Genomic DNA, 17,073 nt, shown 5'->3' with positions numbered 1-17,073 from the left:
TCTCTGTCGGGCTCTCTGATCAACAGGGAGCCTGCTTCCTCCTCTCTCTCTGCCTGCTTCTCTGTCTACTTGTGATCTCCGTCTGTCAAATAAATAAAAATAAAATCTTTAAAAAAAAATAACATTTATTATAAATCATTGTCTGGAAGAAGGAATGCTCTAAAGCTTCAGTATCTTTTTTTTTTTTTTTTTAATACATTACCCCCTAGAGAATGCTAAGAAATCAAATCATCTTCAAAGGGCTAAACAGACTTCTAAATATTAAGCAGTTACTAACTGTAACATTTCATTCCTATTAAAACTTTAAGACTTAAATTTGGACTTGTAGACTTGATAAGTCTTGAATATGGGCATATTCTATACATTAATTTGAACTGAACAGCAGAAAATGCAGTAGGAATTATAAACTCCACTTGTGAGACTCTCTGAATTCAAGCCTGGGGGAAAAAATGCAAGGAACTTGAGTGTAAAACTACACATGGATGTATTGGTCTCATTAATTTGTGCTTCTCTTTCAATGCTGAAAAAAAGAATACTACATTAAAAAAACATAAACTCATGTGATAAAGTTAGTCTCTGCATTAAATCATGGAAAAGGCTGCCGTTGAAACTATGTTTACTGAAGTAAAAAATATTGCCCAAAATGACCAATTTGATAGAATATTGCCTAAGGCTCTCCAGTGGTGTTTGTTGTTGTTGTTGTTTTTCCAAAAGAGAAAACTCAGTATCTCTTTTTGCATTAAACTGGGTTCCAAGTGTTTAGGACCTCAAAGGAGGATCCAGCTTCAGGTCTCTGACATAAAAACTCTAATACAGTCTGAAGAATTCCCCTAGGCACATCAGGAGTAATCAAATTTCATGTTAACTATTAAATTACAGACATTCAATTATGTTTTCCAAACCTCTGTTTAGAGACTCAAAAGGCCCTTAGAAAACATCCTTAAACCAAAGCTCAAGTTGGCAAATGAAACCGTTTACCTGTGAGAGCAAAACAAAGAGGGGTCCAATCCCTGCGGGCACATTGCAAAGTGGCACGCGATGTACCCCATCCCCATTGTGAGGCACAAATTCTTTGTGACACTGGGAGACACCGCAGAACAAAAATACTATTAGAAATGCTTCAAAAGGAACATTTTTGGCTGCGATAGAGACTTTTGACATTATTTATTAGGTTCAAAACTGCTTCACAAAAGCCTAACAATGGTTCTGTGGAAACCAGTACATCTGAGGCCTTTTCTGTTGTTCTGGGCAGGCATTGATTTGAAGATGGGCAGCATCCGCGGACAATTCCCTCGCAGCGGTCAATGTAAGTGAGCATTCACCGGCCCCCACCCCCACCCCCGGCCTAGGAGGGGTCTGTGAACAAACCGTATGGAAACGCTGGGGTGGGCGGGCAGAGGGAGAAGAGCGAACCTTGATTAACTTCTTTGAGGGGAGATGGGTGGGAGCACCGGCCCGCAGAGGAAGGGGAGCTCCTGCCAGATTGCCGTGAAGAGAGGCGTCCGCCCTGGGCCCCCTTTTCTCCGGGGGATGAGGATGCTTGGGGAGCATCTCTGGTGCCATGGCAACTGCGCCTCCTCCAGCCGGACTTAGGGGCGCGCCCCGGGGCCGGCTTTGACGATGGGGGTCCGCCTGAGCTCCTACTGGGGCTGCCTTCTTGTCCTCCATCTCCAGCTCCGAGGAACTCCGGGAAACACCCGACGAAGCCGAGGGGGTCTGGCTTTTCCTGCAGAGGCCGATGGCGGTGGAAGGCCTCGCAGCGGGACCTGGAAGACAGACAAGGGAGGAGTGGCCCTGAAGTGTGCGGAATTCACCCGCCCTGCCGCCCTGCCGCGACTTTCAGAAAATCTCTGCTGATAACTGGATGTTGAAGAAATCAACATTTGCAACGTGCTGAGAGAAAGAGAGAGAGAGGCCCCAAACATTCTCTTTGCATGCTTCCCCGGCATTGCCTTAAGCAAATAAAATGATATCTATTCCTTTCCTGTTGTTTAAAAGCACCCCCTCCAAAAAAAAAAAAATCATTTTTACAGACTCCTCATAACACTTTTTATTTCAAGGAAAGCTGTTCAAAACAGCTCAAGAGAGGAGGGAAACAGAATTGGTGACGAAAATAGGACCACAAATTCTAAATGAGGGAAAAGTTTGAGTGGAAAATTTAGTGGAATTAGAGAGCGGGCAAAGCAAACAGATCCACAGCCCATGTAGACTTCCAACTGATAATTTAAACACCCAAGAGGCAATATTCTGTAAGTTTTATTAGAAGTTTCAACCAGCTGAAAATTAAAACAATCAGGGAGTTAATATGGTCCAGACCTATACAACACATACATACACACTAATACTAATAACTAATTTGTCCTTTTTCTTTAATTGCCCAGTCGAATAATTTTTATGTCAAAGCTGAGGATTTTTACAATACAGTCAATACTGTTAAAGAATATATATATAGTACCTGTGTGTATATATATATGTATATGTACATATATATATAATTTCCTTATACATAGATTTTCCCCGAGAAATTCTACCCATTGACCTACATAAAGTCTAATTCTTCCGTAGTAAATTAAGACAATGTATGTGCTTTAAATCACTTTGCACAAGTTTTAAAGGGCTTTGAATAGCATGTAAATATATAGGATATTTGGAGCAACCTACAGGAGCATTCACCTTTAAAAAAATATGCATGAAATTAAAAATGTATGGTACCTGTGTCAAACAGCCAGTCTATATCTAGGCAATTCAATTAGCTCATTACATACTGTGCCTGGTATGTATCAGGCATCTCTCACTACATACTCATCATACCCAAAGCAAACACTGGAAAACTTTTAGTGACTTTGATTTTTCAGTATAAGAATTATTTCCTGGAAATAAAAGTGGAATGGCATTTCAATATCTCCATTAAGTAAGAGCTTTCAGAATGCCAGACACACTACTTTCTGAAAACTAGATGCTTGATAGATATTTGCTGATTTGGATTTGCAGCCATGGCAGATGACCAATTCATTGCTCTCAATAATCAGTGCAAGGGAATTCCATAAGAGAACATGGATGTGGTTCTGGAATTTGGAGCAACAGAATAAAACCTAGACAGGTTAAGACAGGTCAGGTTTCTGTCGTAAACAAAGAATAGGAATTCCTTCCCTGAATGCAATTCGGTAATGATGCATTTTGTAACTCTCTTAGGGATTGTGATGTAATGGAATCAACAAGGCTTTGGTGTCAGACCATCGTAGATTCAAATCCTGGCCCATCACCTGGCCTAAGCCTCTTTGTCCTTACCTGAACCATGAGGATTGTATTACCTACTTCACAAGGTCACTAATAGGATTAAGTTTGTTCGTTCATTTATTCATTCATTAAAATTTGTCTGTTATATATCTGCCAGTATTCTAGACACTGGAAATCCAGAGCAGCATAAAACAGGCAATATCCTTGCACTTACAAGAGCTTACATTCTTGTTTTGGGGAAAGGGGTTGGGGATGGGAAAGTGGATGACTAAAGAAGCAAATGAAGAACGGAGGGAGTGTCAGCTGGTAATAAATCCAAAGTAGAAAAATAATGCACACATAAGTAACAATTTCAATAAAGACTTGAAGGAAGTGAAAAAGCAAACTAGTTAAGTGTCTGAGAGAGGACCATGCTAAAAGTAGAACATCCAGTAAATAGTAAGTGCTCAATACCCAAGAGCTGTTATCATCATGTTTGAAATCAGTATCGGTATACTCTGACCTGGAGTCGAAACAGAGAGCTTGAATCCTGGCTCTAGCCCTAAAGTTACAGAATCTCCCTGACCTTCAGATTCTGCATCTAAAGCATGAGAAAATAGCAATTCCTGTCTCAGAGGATGGCCATATGGATCAAAACTGAAGATGTATGTCCAGATTTTAGCACATCGCGTTACACATAGTAAGACAAAAAAAAAAAAAAAAAAAAAAGTTGATGAACCAGCACCCTCAGCATCCCATCCTCAAGCCCAGCTTCCTAGAATGAAGTGATCTCTGAATGAGTGTCTTTCTGAATGAGGGTCTACCAGACCCTCCTTTGCCACTTCTAGTCCAAACAGGACATTATCCTCTAGTTCAAAGAAAATTCTCCTTTGTATTGAGTAAAAATCTGTCTCTTTCTTCTGTTGGTCCATTCCAACAAACTTCATAAACCTATGAAGTGAAATCTACCCAAAAAAGTTTCCAAAAAAAAAAGTTATGTAAAATTAATCTCATCCTTCTACATGACAGTTCTAGAGCATCTGGAATATCAACTGTTCCCTCACATTTTCTTACCTCCAGTCTGAACAACAGCACCATAAACACCACCACCATCACCCCATTCCTGTTTGGTCCCTGCTGTGTTCAATGAAGTTCATTTACATCAATCCTCTAATTACCACATCCCTTCAAAGCAGTAATTGTTGTTAGTTTGCAGATGAAAATATTGAGCTCAAAGAAAATGTACAAGACTGATCATGGCTACAGAACAGAAACGGGAGAAGGTAGATTTGAGCCTAGGTGTCCTTGGTTTCAAAGCTCATTCCTTCTGGTCCATTTCCTTATTTTTACTCATTCCTCCTATGAGCAATTTTGAGACACTTTGTCATCATATACGTTATCCTGTGCTATGAATTTACAGTTTTCTTACCTGTAAAATGGGGATAATGACATGACCTGCCTAAAGGTATTATGGGAGGGTTTCAGGAAATAATGTGAAATGCTCAGCACAGTGTATGGCCCATGGTGAGAGCTAATTAAATGAGGGCTGGACTGATATGTGAGCAATAACTGTCATTATCATTATTTTCTGGTGCAATACCTGAATCATCACATTACTTGTCATCAAATCACACTTGTTCTCTTCTCCAATACAGTAACTTGGCAACAAGTAGACTTCCATTCGAGAATGACTGATACAGCTCTTATAGAACCTTCTAGAACAGGATCTGCCATTGAGTCAGTAATTTTACTGTTTACATGAAGCTAAAAACAAAGTGTGACCAACTGAAGAGAGAAAGAATTAAGAACCACAAAGTCAGGGCACCTGGGTGGTAGTTGGTTAAGCATCTGACTCTTGGTTTCAACTGCGGTCATGATCTCAAGGTCACATCGGGCTCTGCGCTCAGTGTGGAGTCTACTTGAGATTCTCTCTCTCTGCTCCTCCCACTTGTGCTATTTCTGCCTCTCTCTAAAATAAGCTAATTAATTAAAAAAAAAAAAAAAGAAAAAGCAAGGACCACAAAGTAATCCTTACCCAGTGGGGCAGAATCTCCCCTGGAATTGTAGGAGGGCCGGTTCTGAAGTCTCGCATGCCTACTGATGTGCGTGCCTGCAGCCTCCAGGTCCAAAGGAGTGACTGAGTGGGATCTAATAGGCTTTTTTGTCATGTTCTTTGCCAAAACTGGACTCTTCCAGGCCTCTTTAGGTGCTGCTCTGGCTCTCTTAATTTCTCGTCTGATGGTGAAGATCAGTAGGGCCTCATCACATTCACCGGATGGTGTCTGGGAGGAACTGGCTTCTGCATGGCTCTCTTCTTCCAAAGAAGCTGTACTCGAAACTGGAGACCTCGGGACGGTGTGCGGGTGGGCACAAAGCAGGCTTTTACATGCTCCTGGAGTCCGAATCTTTCCTAGAGACACGGAAAAAGGCAAACGTATTAGTTTAAAAGAATGCACTTCAATATTACCTTCGAAACTAATGGTAAGAAGAATGAAATCAGGCAATATATAGGTTATTTGTTTCGTATTTCTATACTGAGAAAACAGAAGTGACAAGCCAAGAACCTGGGTACCAAAGTGGGAGAAGGTGAGGAGGGTAAAGACATAGTAAGGGAAGTAAGAGGCTGAACATGCTTCTGTTGGAAGCACTGTGTGAAGGGCTAGACAGGTTGGTCAATCAGTCCTCACATAAACTATAACTAACAGATGCTATCATTTACTCCATTTCATAGGTCAGAAAGCTGGTTTGAAGCTAATGGGTTGAATTGTGTCCCCCAAGAAGATACGTTGAAGTCCCAACCCTCTGCACCTGTGAATGTGACCTTACTTAGAAATAGGGTCTTTGCAGGTATAATCAAGTTGAGGTTGTTAGAGTGAGGCCGTAATCCAATATGATGAGCATCCTTATCAGAAGGAGAAACAGACAGGGGTGCACAGGAAGAAAGGAAGAACACCACATGATGACAGAAGCGGGGATGGCAGTGTGGGATTTCCAAGCCAAGCTATGCCAAGGATTACAGCAATAACCAGCAGCTCAAAAAAGGGCATGAAAGGAATTCTCCATCAGAACCTCCAGAAGGCGCCAATCCTTGACACCTGGATTTCTGACTTCTGGCTGCCAGAACTGGGAGAAAACAATTTGGTTTTAAGCCATCCCATTTGTGATTCTTTATTACAGCAGTGCTAGGAAACAGGTATCCACAATAGTTCCAATTGTCCCAGAGCAGTTATTAACAGCAGCCCTTTTCATACTGGGGAAAAAAAGAAAAAAAAAAAAAAAGATGTTCGGATTTGGGGAGTAGAAAGTAGAAAAAAGGAAAAACCAGGAGGTGGGAAGTGTGGAATGGGAAGGGAAAGGGAGTCTATTGCATGAGTTCTACTGTGTGGCAGAAATGGTGCCAGGGCACAACAAGTCTTAGCAAGTTGTGGGCATGAGGCAAAGAGGATGCTGGCCATGTTGGGTACCAGGACACATTCCTCCTAAACCACAGCCTTGTTTGCAAAAGGAGGAATCAAAGCAAATGCTTCGGGGGAGGGGGGTTGCGGATAGCAGAAATGAGAGAAAAGGCCAAGGAGGGGTACCCTGGGAGTCTATGTCTTGTCAACTGGGGCCAGCCACTTCTCAGACCATGCCTTATGTTGCCATGAGGGCAGGTGGTCCCAGTGTAGACAGATTTTTCTGGCTTTTCAGGAGAAACAGAGAAATATATTTTTTATATATATAAAAACTTATAATTTTTCAATGCTGGTAACTCATTCAATTTTTTAAAAAACACAGCGTGGGCTCCACAAAACACATCTGCTCTCTGAATCACCACAGGCCATCAATTTGCATCTTTGGCCTATGGCCAGCCCTGTAAAAGTCACAGTATCATTTGCTTCCCTTCATACCATCTTCATCTCAGAATCTGATTTTATAAATATTCAGCTGGGCACCATGGGGATGTATGTGCAAGCTTTGTGCATAAGCAAATTTTAGAGTTCCAGAAGTCTTGTCTACCTCCAACACTTTAGGAAGACTGAACTTTTATTTATATTTAATTGATTGCCTCATTTCATCTTAAAGCCCAGAATTCGAACTGTACGCAAATACATCAGGCTTTCCTAAATGCAAAGCAATATCTGGAATCTTTCAAAACAGTAGCTCTGGGACTCTTACTCCCAAAGGAAATTTTATAGCACTAGAACCAGCGGCATTTGATCTACCCTTGTTTTATTGTCAAACGTCAAGAGCAGGATGGAAGTTTTGAAGACACTTTACACACCTTCACATCCTAAAAGTTGGGAGTTGAAAGAGATCTTATAGATCACCTGGGGCTGAACCCCACCACCTTCACCATCCACCTCTGCTTAGATACCTCTAGGAATCTATGGGGTGCTTGGGTGGCTCAGTCAGTTAAACGTCTGCCTTCAGCTCAGGTCATGATCCCGGGGTCCTGGGACTGAGTCCTGCATCCGGCTTCCTGCTCTGCAGAGTCTGCTTCTCCCTCTCCCACTGCCCCTCTTCCTGTTCATACTCTCTCTCTTTCTCTCAAATAAATAATATCTTTTTTAAAAAAATGCCTCTAGGAACCTGAATCTCACTACCTCTGCAACAGAGATTTCCTTGCTTATTAGAAGAGCAAATAAGTAACATTGTATTTGCAATATAATAAACATATTATACACATGGATATATGTAATACTATATATGGGAAATAATTATTAAAGCCTCCTTGTATGGTGTTGGGACAGGTGGTGACTATACTTATTTAATTATTCAACCAATATTTACTGAGCTCCTATCAGATACTAGGTACTACTCTAGTGACAAAATGTTACTCAGGTCAGCAGAATGGATCATTTTGAGACTAAATTGACCAGCTGATTTATAGCAAAATGGACTTCAGCATAGCAATGCGGAGCCTCTCGTAGACACCAGAGTGAGTTTCAAGTTTCCTCTCTGATACAATTTCCAGGTTGTCTGAATTGAATAGAACAACCAGTTGTTTTAACATTAAACAAACAAACAAACAAAAAAGACTGTGGCAAATGGAAGGACATTTTGCAATCTCCAATGGTTTCCAGTCTTTTTTTTTTTTTTTTAAGTTTTCAAATTTCCCCACCAAAATAGTAACAGAACTTGAGCCAAAATCCACTGCTCATGATTTCAAGTCAAGTACTCTGTCAGGTCAGCCATCCCTTGAATCTAATGCAGTATTTTTCAATCCTGTCTGTGCATTAGTCAATAACCGGCATGCTTTGAAAAATACAGATATGTGGTCCCAGGACCCCAGGACCTGTGCTTCGTAAGCCCCATGGGGATTATAAATAGTGAGCAGGGAAACTTTCATGTGTCTAATTCACTCACTAGAAATTTCAGGTACTGTTATAACTATGAGTTAGTCCAAGCAATCATGAACATGCTGAAGCATGAAGTCAAAGGTGTCTTTCTCCTCAGAGTATTCTCTCTCTGTGGACAAGTCTTCATTTCAGAAAATGGCATTCTGTATCACTTTACAGCTTGTACACTCCTTTACATCTTATTTCTTTTCCCATCAGTAATCTCCCTTGAAACTGACAATAGTCCTTTGCCATCCTCATTTTTCTGAGGAGAAAACTGAAGTCAGCAAGTAAACACCTTCTCCACCCCACTCACCAAGCATCACAGAAGCTGGGGTGGGGATCTACATCTTATTTTGAGGGGGTTTTGTTTTTCTACTGCGCAATCAATCCCAGCATTGCCAGAGCAAACTATGGGCACTGGGTTTGATGAAGAGTGGGAGAGAAGTGTGCACAATAACAACTAACAAGCAGTGGCACCTGGTCACAGATCTGACATTGTCCTAGGGTCCATGCTTTGGCCCGTAGTCACTGCTATCAGCTGGGCTTCTGATGTGCCAAAGAAGAAAGGGCACCTGCCTATGGCCCCATAACTGGAATTCGCTCCCATGAAAGCCCACATTGTCAAGGCTTCCCCAGCCACCCCTTCAACTTTTCTCACTAGTTGAGGCCCTTGTTTTGTGGTGTGTTGTTTGCTAAAAAATTCTTCCCATTATCCCAGTTTTGCAAGTTCTTTTCATGTGTAGGCGACTCTGCCTGTCATCTTGCCACTCAGGTCTTCCATCTGCTGCTAATTTCATTGGAAGTAATATTGTGGCAGACAGGAGATTTCAAGGTACAATAAAATAAGCCTCAGTGCTGAATGTCTTCCACAGAAGCAATTTATCTTTCTTTTGAGCAGCAAAATAGTTCATGATAAGTCATGACAGATTCTGATTTATTCATTTTATTCATTTTCTAGTCATTTAGCTCCTGCACTTTCAGCCTCTCTACAATATCAGCAGGCATGGCGCCACAGGCCTTTGCATCCATGCCCAGCAACTTTCCTTAATATTTAACTCCTATGTGTGTGTATCCCCATCCTCTTTTTGCTTTCCTGGGCTTCTAGCTAGCATGTTCATGTTATGGGAGGACCAGAGGCAACTATCCTAGAAAGGGAATAAAATCCAGAGATGATTAATTTCCCAAAGCTCATTTTGTCCTTGACTGTTGGCACAAATAGGAGCTAAAACTAACTGATGTCATCTCCTTCATAGAAAATAAAATACAACCCTTAAATAGGTCTTTAATTAATGCTGAAAACTCCAACAATATACTCTTTAAAAAGATTCTTAAACCACACCGTGGAGTTAAATGGAATCTGCCCCTTCACACCATTTCTCCTAGCTGTGGAGTGAGAGTCAACTGAAAGCAAATGGGGTTGAGTTTACAGAGGAGGCTGTAATGCATTAAGCCTTGAGCAGTGGTAGAGCTTTAAGACCAAGTGTACAAGTTCTGCACCCAGACTCCTTGGACCAAATCTCTCTTACCCCCTTCCTGGCTGTGTTACTAGGACCAAGTCATTCAACTGCTCTTTGTCTTAGTTTTCTCATTCATAAAGTGGCAATAATCATAATACCTACACGATGAGGTTCAAATGCAGTTCCTGCGTGCCACACTGTGTGGCACACTTCCTGTGTGCCAAAGTACTTCCTGGCACACAGGAAGTACTCAGCAAGGCTTCCCTGTTACTATTGTTGTTGTTGTTATTGAAAATGTTCCTTCTGGGGTGCCTGGGTGGCTCAATTGTTAAGCGTCTGCCTTCAGCTCAGGTCATGATCCCAGGGTTCTGGGATCGAGCCCGCATCAGGCTCCCTGCTCCTTGCAGGAAGCCTGCTTCTCCCTCTCCCAGTCCCCCTGCTTGTGCTTCCTCTCTCATTGTTTCTCTCTCTGTCAAATAAGTAAAAATCTTTTAAAAAGAAAAGAAAATGTTCCTTCCAGTCTCCCTCCATAGCTCCTGAATGACCTCTTTCAGCAATAAGGACTCAAGTGGAAAATAATACCTTTTCCATCCATCTGGGGTTTGCCTCATTTTATTTATTCAAAAATATTTCTCGAATGCCTACTAACGTGTTTTGCTCTACATTTAGCTCTGGGGGCCAGTAGACTAAGTCAAATGTGACCCCTGCCTTCATGGAGCTTGCAAGCTCCTGGGGAAGATGCCAAAAACAGGTCACAACTAAGCAGTTACAAACTGTGGTGAGTGAAGTCGGTGAAAATTCAAGGGGCCGAGACAGAGAAATATAGGTAGAGACCCAGGAAGGTAACATTGACTCTGAGACTGACCCATAGACTGAAAAGGACTTTGTTGTTCAAGAGTAGGGAAAAGAGCATTTCAGCATGACAAGTACTGAGTTGTGTTCCCAAGAGTGCTAGCCTCAGTGGCTGAACAGAAGTGAGCTGAAGCAAAGGGGCAGGAGGGGTCGGGGGACTGCACAAGGTGCAATGGAAAGCTACTGAAGGTTTCACATAGATGAGTGATGACAGTAGCACATACCTTTGTAAAACTCTCTAAGGAAATGTGGGCAGAAGGGGACAAGAATGGAAGCCAGTCAGAAGGCAGTTGGCAGTCAGACAAGTGAGTGGTAATGTAACTTGGATGTGCCTGGTAGTTTTATATAGCAGTTATGAGCTAGAGAGTCTGTGTTGGATCTGTCTCATCTGTAAAATGGGGATAATGGTAACAAAAATGGAGGAAAATATAAGAAATGGACTTCCAGTTGCAGCTCCAACATGGAAACAGTTTGGAAATTGACATTCCTATCCTTGCAACAAGATGGAGCTAAACAAGCTAAAAATCAACAACTTTACTTGGACCCTTCAGAGAACTGAGTTCACAGGACAAACTGGCACCCAACAATCTGGAGACAGGTGAATTCAAAGATTCAGATCAAGGTCTGTTTACCTAGAGTAGAAGCCTCTGAAGCCATAAACTGGTAGGATCATTTAAATGGTAATTTTGATGAATTGTTGGAGGCTAAGTGTAGAGTAGCTTAAAAGTGAGAACCTCCTGATGGCGCAGTTTTAGGGGGTCTCTACAGTTCAGTGGGTTTTGCCTTAGAAGAATCCCACTCACAGCACCCCACCCCAGAAGAACCACCTCAAGCTGAGGAACTGAGAAAGATTCTTTTACAATTCTGATGCATAAAAGGGAAGAATAGTCATTGCAAAATATGCCCAGAGCATTCTCCATAGCAAAGACATACCAGAGACTTATCTCAGCCCAGGGAAGGGCATTTATCCCACTACAGCCCCATTTAACCATCTTGTCTCACATAAGGGAGGTAAAAGACAAGAAATATGTGTGAATGTCACAGCCCAGAAACACAGACTTCCTAAAAGACTGAGGTTTAATAATAAGATCATAAAATGCTTCTCCCCACCCACACCTTATCATCATACCATCAGGTCTCTAGTATATTATAGCTGAAAGAGCTGAAGACAAAGACTCACTTTGAGGAAGAATAGTGAGGGAACATGCAGGAAATATGAAGCTTCTGACACCGACAGCTACAACAAACATTAAACACAACCCAACACCTAGCCAGATTCATATCAATAGCCCCTACCACCAAGGATCTGTTTATCTCAGTTCCTATATTTTCATATAGCCAGCTTGGTCTTCAACAAAACATTATGAGACATACCAAAAGGCAAGAAGAAACACAGTTGAAGAGACAAAGCAAAGCCTAAGAACCAGACTCAGATCTGACACTGATGTTGGAATTATCAGAGAAGGAATTTAAAATAACTATGATTGGGACGCCTGGGTGGCTCAGTTGGTTAAACAGCTGCCTTCGGCTCAGGTCATGATCCCAGCATCCTGGGATCGAGTCCCACATCGGGCTCCTTGCTCAGCAGGGAGCCTGCTTCTCCCTCTGCCTCTGCCTGCCATTCTGTCTGCCTGTGCTCGCTCTCTCTCCCTCTCTCTCTCTGACAAATAAATAAAATCTAAAAAATAAAAATAAAAATAAATAAATAAAATAACTATGATTAATATGCTAAGGGCTCTAATAGAGAAAGTACATAAGAAAGAGTACATAAGTAAGGTAAGCAGAGAGATGGAAACTAAAAGAAACAAAAAGAAATGCTACTTGATTTCACTTATCTGTGGAATCCAACAAAGTTGAACACATAGAGGCAGAGAGCAGAACACAAGTTACCAGGGGCAGGGAGGTGGGGGAAATGGGAGGCTAGTCAAAGGGAACAAACTTGTGGTTATATAGGATGGATAAATCTAGAGATCTAATGTGCAGCATAGTAACTATAGTTAATAATACTGTACCAAATCCTGGAAATCTGCTAAAAGAGTAGATTTCTGGTGCTCTCATCACACACACACACAAAAATGGTAACCCTGTGAGGAGATGACATTTTAATTAGCTTTATAGTAGTAATCATTTCACTATATATGTGTGTGTATATCAAATCATCATATTGTACACTTTAAATATATACAGCTTTTATTTAAAAATGAAATACAATAAAAATACAATAAAAATGCTATAAATACAATATACTGAAACAGAAATGAATAATGTCTTCAATGGGCTCATCAGTACACTGAACATGGTCAAGGAAAGAATCAGTGAGCATGAAGATAGGTCAGGAAGGACTTCTGAACTAAAATGCAAAGAGAAAAGAATGGAGGAAAATTCAAATTAAAATATTTAAAAAACAAAGCAGAACATACAAGTACTGTGGGACAATTTTATAAGATACAACATACACATCCTTCTTGGAAGAAGAAAAGAGAGAGAATGAGGCAGAAGAAATATTTGAAGTAATGATGGTTGAGAACTTTCCAAAATTAATGGCAGAACACAAACAATAGATCCAGGCTGCTCAAAGAACATTAAGCAAGATGAACAACAAAAAGAAAAAAAAATTACACTAGGCATATCATGTTCAAATTGCAGAAATCCAAACACAAAGAGAAGAACTTGAAAGAATCAGGGGTGGGGAAAGGCAGGGATCCCCTTTTAGAAGAATAAGGATAAGAATTAAAGTGGTTTTCTTATTCAAAACTGCAAACAAGAGGAGAGTAGAATGACATATTTACAAAGTACCAGAAGAAAAAAAACAAAAACACCAACCTAGAGCTCTATATCCAGCAAAATTATATTTCAACACTTAAGAAGAAATACTTCCTCAAATAATAATAAAAAAGTGGAGAGGGGCACCTGGGTAGCTCAGTCAATTAAGCATCTGCCTCCACCTCAGGTCATGATCCAAGGGTCCTGGAATCAAGCCCTGAGTTGAGCTCCCTGCTCAGTGAGGAGTCTGCTTCTCCCTGCTTCTCCCCTCCCACCACTCATTCTCTCTCTTTCTCTCTCAAATAAATAAATAAAATTTTTTTAAATTTAAATTTAAATTTAAATTTATTTTAAACTTATTTTAAAATAAATTTAAATTTAAAATAAATTTAAAATTTATTATTTACAGAACTATTTACAAGAAATGTTAAAACAACTTCTCAAGGAGTAGGAAAATAATAGAGGTCATAAATTCAGATCTACATAAAGAAAAGAACTCCAAGATGAATAAGTAAAATCTTTAATTTTTTTAATTTTTAATCTAAAAGATAGCTGCTTCTCAAAGAAGTTTACTCTTCCATTTCATTTCCAAATGGCCTCCTGACCCCATCATGCTTCTGTACTCTGCTTTATTTTTATTCAATATATTACAATAATATTTTATATAAGTAATTGTTTACAAGTTTATGCCAGTCTTTCTGGCTAGAATGTAAGCTCTGTGAGGGCAAGTACCATCTCTGAATCATTCTCCACAGTTTCTCAAACACTAGGCAGGAAGTTCATACTCAGAAACTTCTCTTGGAAAAAACAATTGAATGGACCTCTCACCCTTCTGATAGATGCTCTTCAGTGTTACATTATTCTTCTCCATTGTGCACATCAACCTCCATCCTCCCCTTCTGCAGACTTGTCTGAGAGTAATGACTTCCCTTCTCTCTCCTTTGGGATTAGTCCACATTGCTCAGTTCATCACAATCACAATCCCAGCTCTAGTGTATTGTCCCTTATAAAAAAAAGGGCAAAGAAGCTTCATCTCAAAACACCAGAAGCCCAAATTGGAGGTGGAACTGATTTTTAAAGAGTTCCACGGCTGTGTCTTTGTTCATGGGGAAGTTGCTGATGTCTACCATGGGTGTGGGAGAATGCAGTAGCCACTGGTGGGGCAGGCATCTGTCATAGCTCAGGTATTTTGCTAAGTGTGACCGTGCCTGTCCCTGCCTTCTGCAAGGGGGGTGTTTCTTCTTCTGATATCACTCTAGTAAAAGGACACACACACAGTCAGCCTCTCATTACATATCAGAACATCAGAACTGAAGAGCATTCAAACATACCTCACCATCCTCCCATGACACCGCCTGTTCCCCATGATACATCAACCTTTCTGTTTTAAGTGCACAGAATCACAAAAACTTTCCAGCCTAGGGACATAGAAGTGGATTGGATAGGCTACAGATTCTTTCAAACACAGGGTATAATTTGGGAACCAACACACTCAGTTTCTCATGGATTCATTGAATGAAAGTTTCTAGACCCTTGTTTCCTCATCTATAGATGAAATAACATGATCTATTTGTTATTCTCCAGCTTTATTCTCCAGTCCTGTGAGTCTCTGAATATTTCTTAACTACACTGAACATGTTTTTTCTTTCTTTATTTTTAGGACATAATGTTAACATATGAAATTGCTATTTTGTAGGACAAAAATGGTCAAATATAGGCAATTTCATATTTTACAACTTAATATGCCTACAAGACTATGTAAGACATAGATGCAGAGTTAAAAAAAAATCCACAGACTAACCTAACTTCACTATATAAATATCCACTACTTAGTCATCCATTTTCTTATTGATGGGTGTGTGGGTGAAGTCCAGTTTTTTAATATTACAAACAAGGCTGCTGTGAACATTTTTGCACACAACTCCTGCTTCATGTACACTAGTTTCTCTAGAAGTGGAATAGCTAAGCCACAGAGTATGCACATCTTCCACCTTATTGTACAGAGCCCACTGTTTTCCAGAGTGTTTTTTACATTCTTACCAGCATTACATTCCTACCAGCAGTGTACAAGGCTTCTTACTGTCAGCCTTGCCAACACTTGCTATTATTACCTGACTATGTTTTTCAATCTTCGCCATTCGGGCAAGTATAAAATAGTATTGCTACTGCGTTTTTAATCTGTGTATTTTTCTGAAATTAACGAGCCTGAGTATCTCTCTTCCCACCAAATCTTTCATCTGAATTGCTTACAAAGTTTATAAGCATGTGTTGAGTTTTAACCCCTTTCCTTCTCCTGCTCTTCGTAGTCTAACCAGCTGGTGAATAGTGACATTAGCCCTGGAGGACACCGTGGGGAGCTTGGATAATCCACCCAGTTGATAACCTGCTTCTAAATAAATAACCAGGAGTTGACCCTCGGGGATTGTACTCATACCATTCAACTGGCATGACCCGGTGTAATATTTCATGTCTTGCTGAAACTGTGGCCCGGCACTATTTTGCATGAAACTAAGGACTTGGACAATTGTTTTATTTGAGTGATTAGCTTATTTCAGCCACAGCTTACTTGTGACACAAAGGCTTGTGCTACCTGCCTGTGGTATCACTCCAGATGGCACCTTAGATTTCTTGCATGAAATGTTGTTCCTATCTCTCACCCTTCCCCTGGAGGATGTGCAGTTTCCCAATGACCCTTTTAAAATATGCTACTAAGACTGGAAAACAATTTAAATCACACCATTCAGTAGTACATGTTCAGGAAAGTAACTCTTCATGATAGGTATTCTACTAAAAAAAAGAAAAAGTGTTTTCCCCTCAAGCTAGAGAATGCAACAGAAATGAGGCTCTTTCTTCAATGATTCTGTGAATAAGTTATTCTGATTCTGACAAATAAAATGAAGGAGAAGGGTGGAAAGAAAAATCGCACATAGAATCAGGAGCAATTGAAAAAGGAATCCAGGCTACCCCCAATCTCGGCCTTTGTTGAAGGGATCACCAGAGATCTATGTAGATATTATTTTGAAATTTAGAGCTTCAACTTGTATGAACATGAATGCCCATGCTGAGTTTCTGCATGCCTCTGTGAAACAGCAAAAAGAACCCGACAGACCCTTTCTTGCATTAAAGAAACACACTGTGGAAAGCCTGAAAATAAACCATCTATGCTTGATTAATTAGGTTTGTAAGTATTGTTTCAGAACCAAACAATATTTCTAAAGATTTCTATAGTTCAAAGATTGCCCTATGGCCGTCTGGCCAATACATCTTCCAACACACACGGTTTACAAGCATTTTTCTTCCCAATATGTTGTCTTTGGTTGGTGCGACATTGTTTGAGCACAGGGCTATTTGGGTCATAGTGGTTTTCTCCCCTGCACAGCAGTGGTGCTGAGCACAGCACTTTGACCATACATCTTCCATGTCATTTCCATCAAAGGCACATGATACTTCCTGGTGACCAA

General features: G+C 40.5%; 1 protein-coding gene across 1 annotated transcript in view; it reads right to left on the bottom strand.

Moving 5' to 3' along the window:
• Positions 1-1,301: 1,301 nt before the first annotated feature.
• The window catches only part of LOC111141951 (chromosome unknown C12orf42 homolog), an 83,601-nt gene continuing 67,829 nt past the window's right edge, over positions 1,302-17,073 (bottom strand). Inside the window, 3 exon segments of the mRNA XM_022494833.1 lie at positions 1,302-1,323; positions 1,325-1,766; positions 5,252-5,626. Of these exon segments, the coding sequence (XP_022350541.1) occupies positions 1,302-1,323; positions 1,325-1,766; positions 5,252-5,626 (839 nt within the window).

This window comes from Enhydra lutris, unplaced genomic scaffold (assembly GCF_002288905.1).
Source record: "Enhydra lutris kenyoni isolate GAN:26980312 unplaced genomic scaffold, ASM228890v2 scaffoldscaffold7, whole genome shotgun sequence".
NCBI lineage: Eukaryota > Metazoa > Chordata > Mammalia > Carnivora > Mustelidae > Enhydra > Enhydra lutris.
The sequence above is the reverse complement of the archived record's forward strand: the minus strand, read 5'-3'. Positions and strand labels throughout refer to the sequence as shown.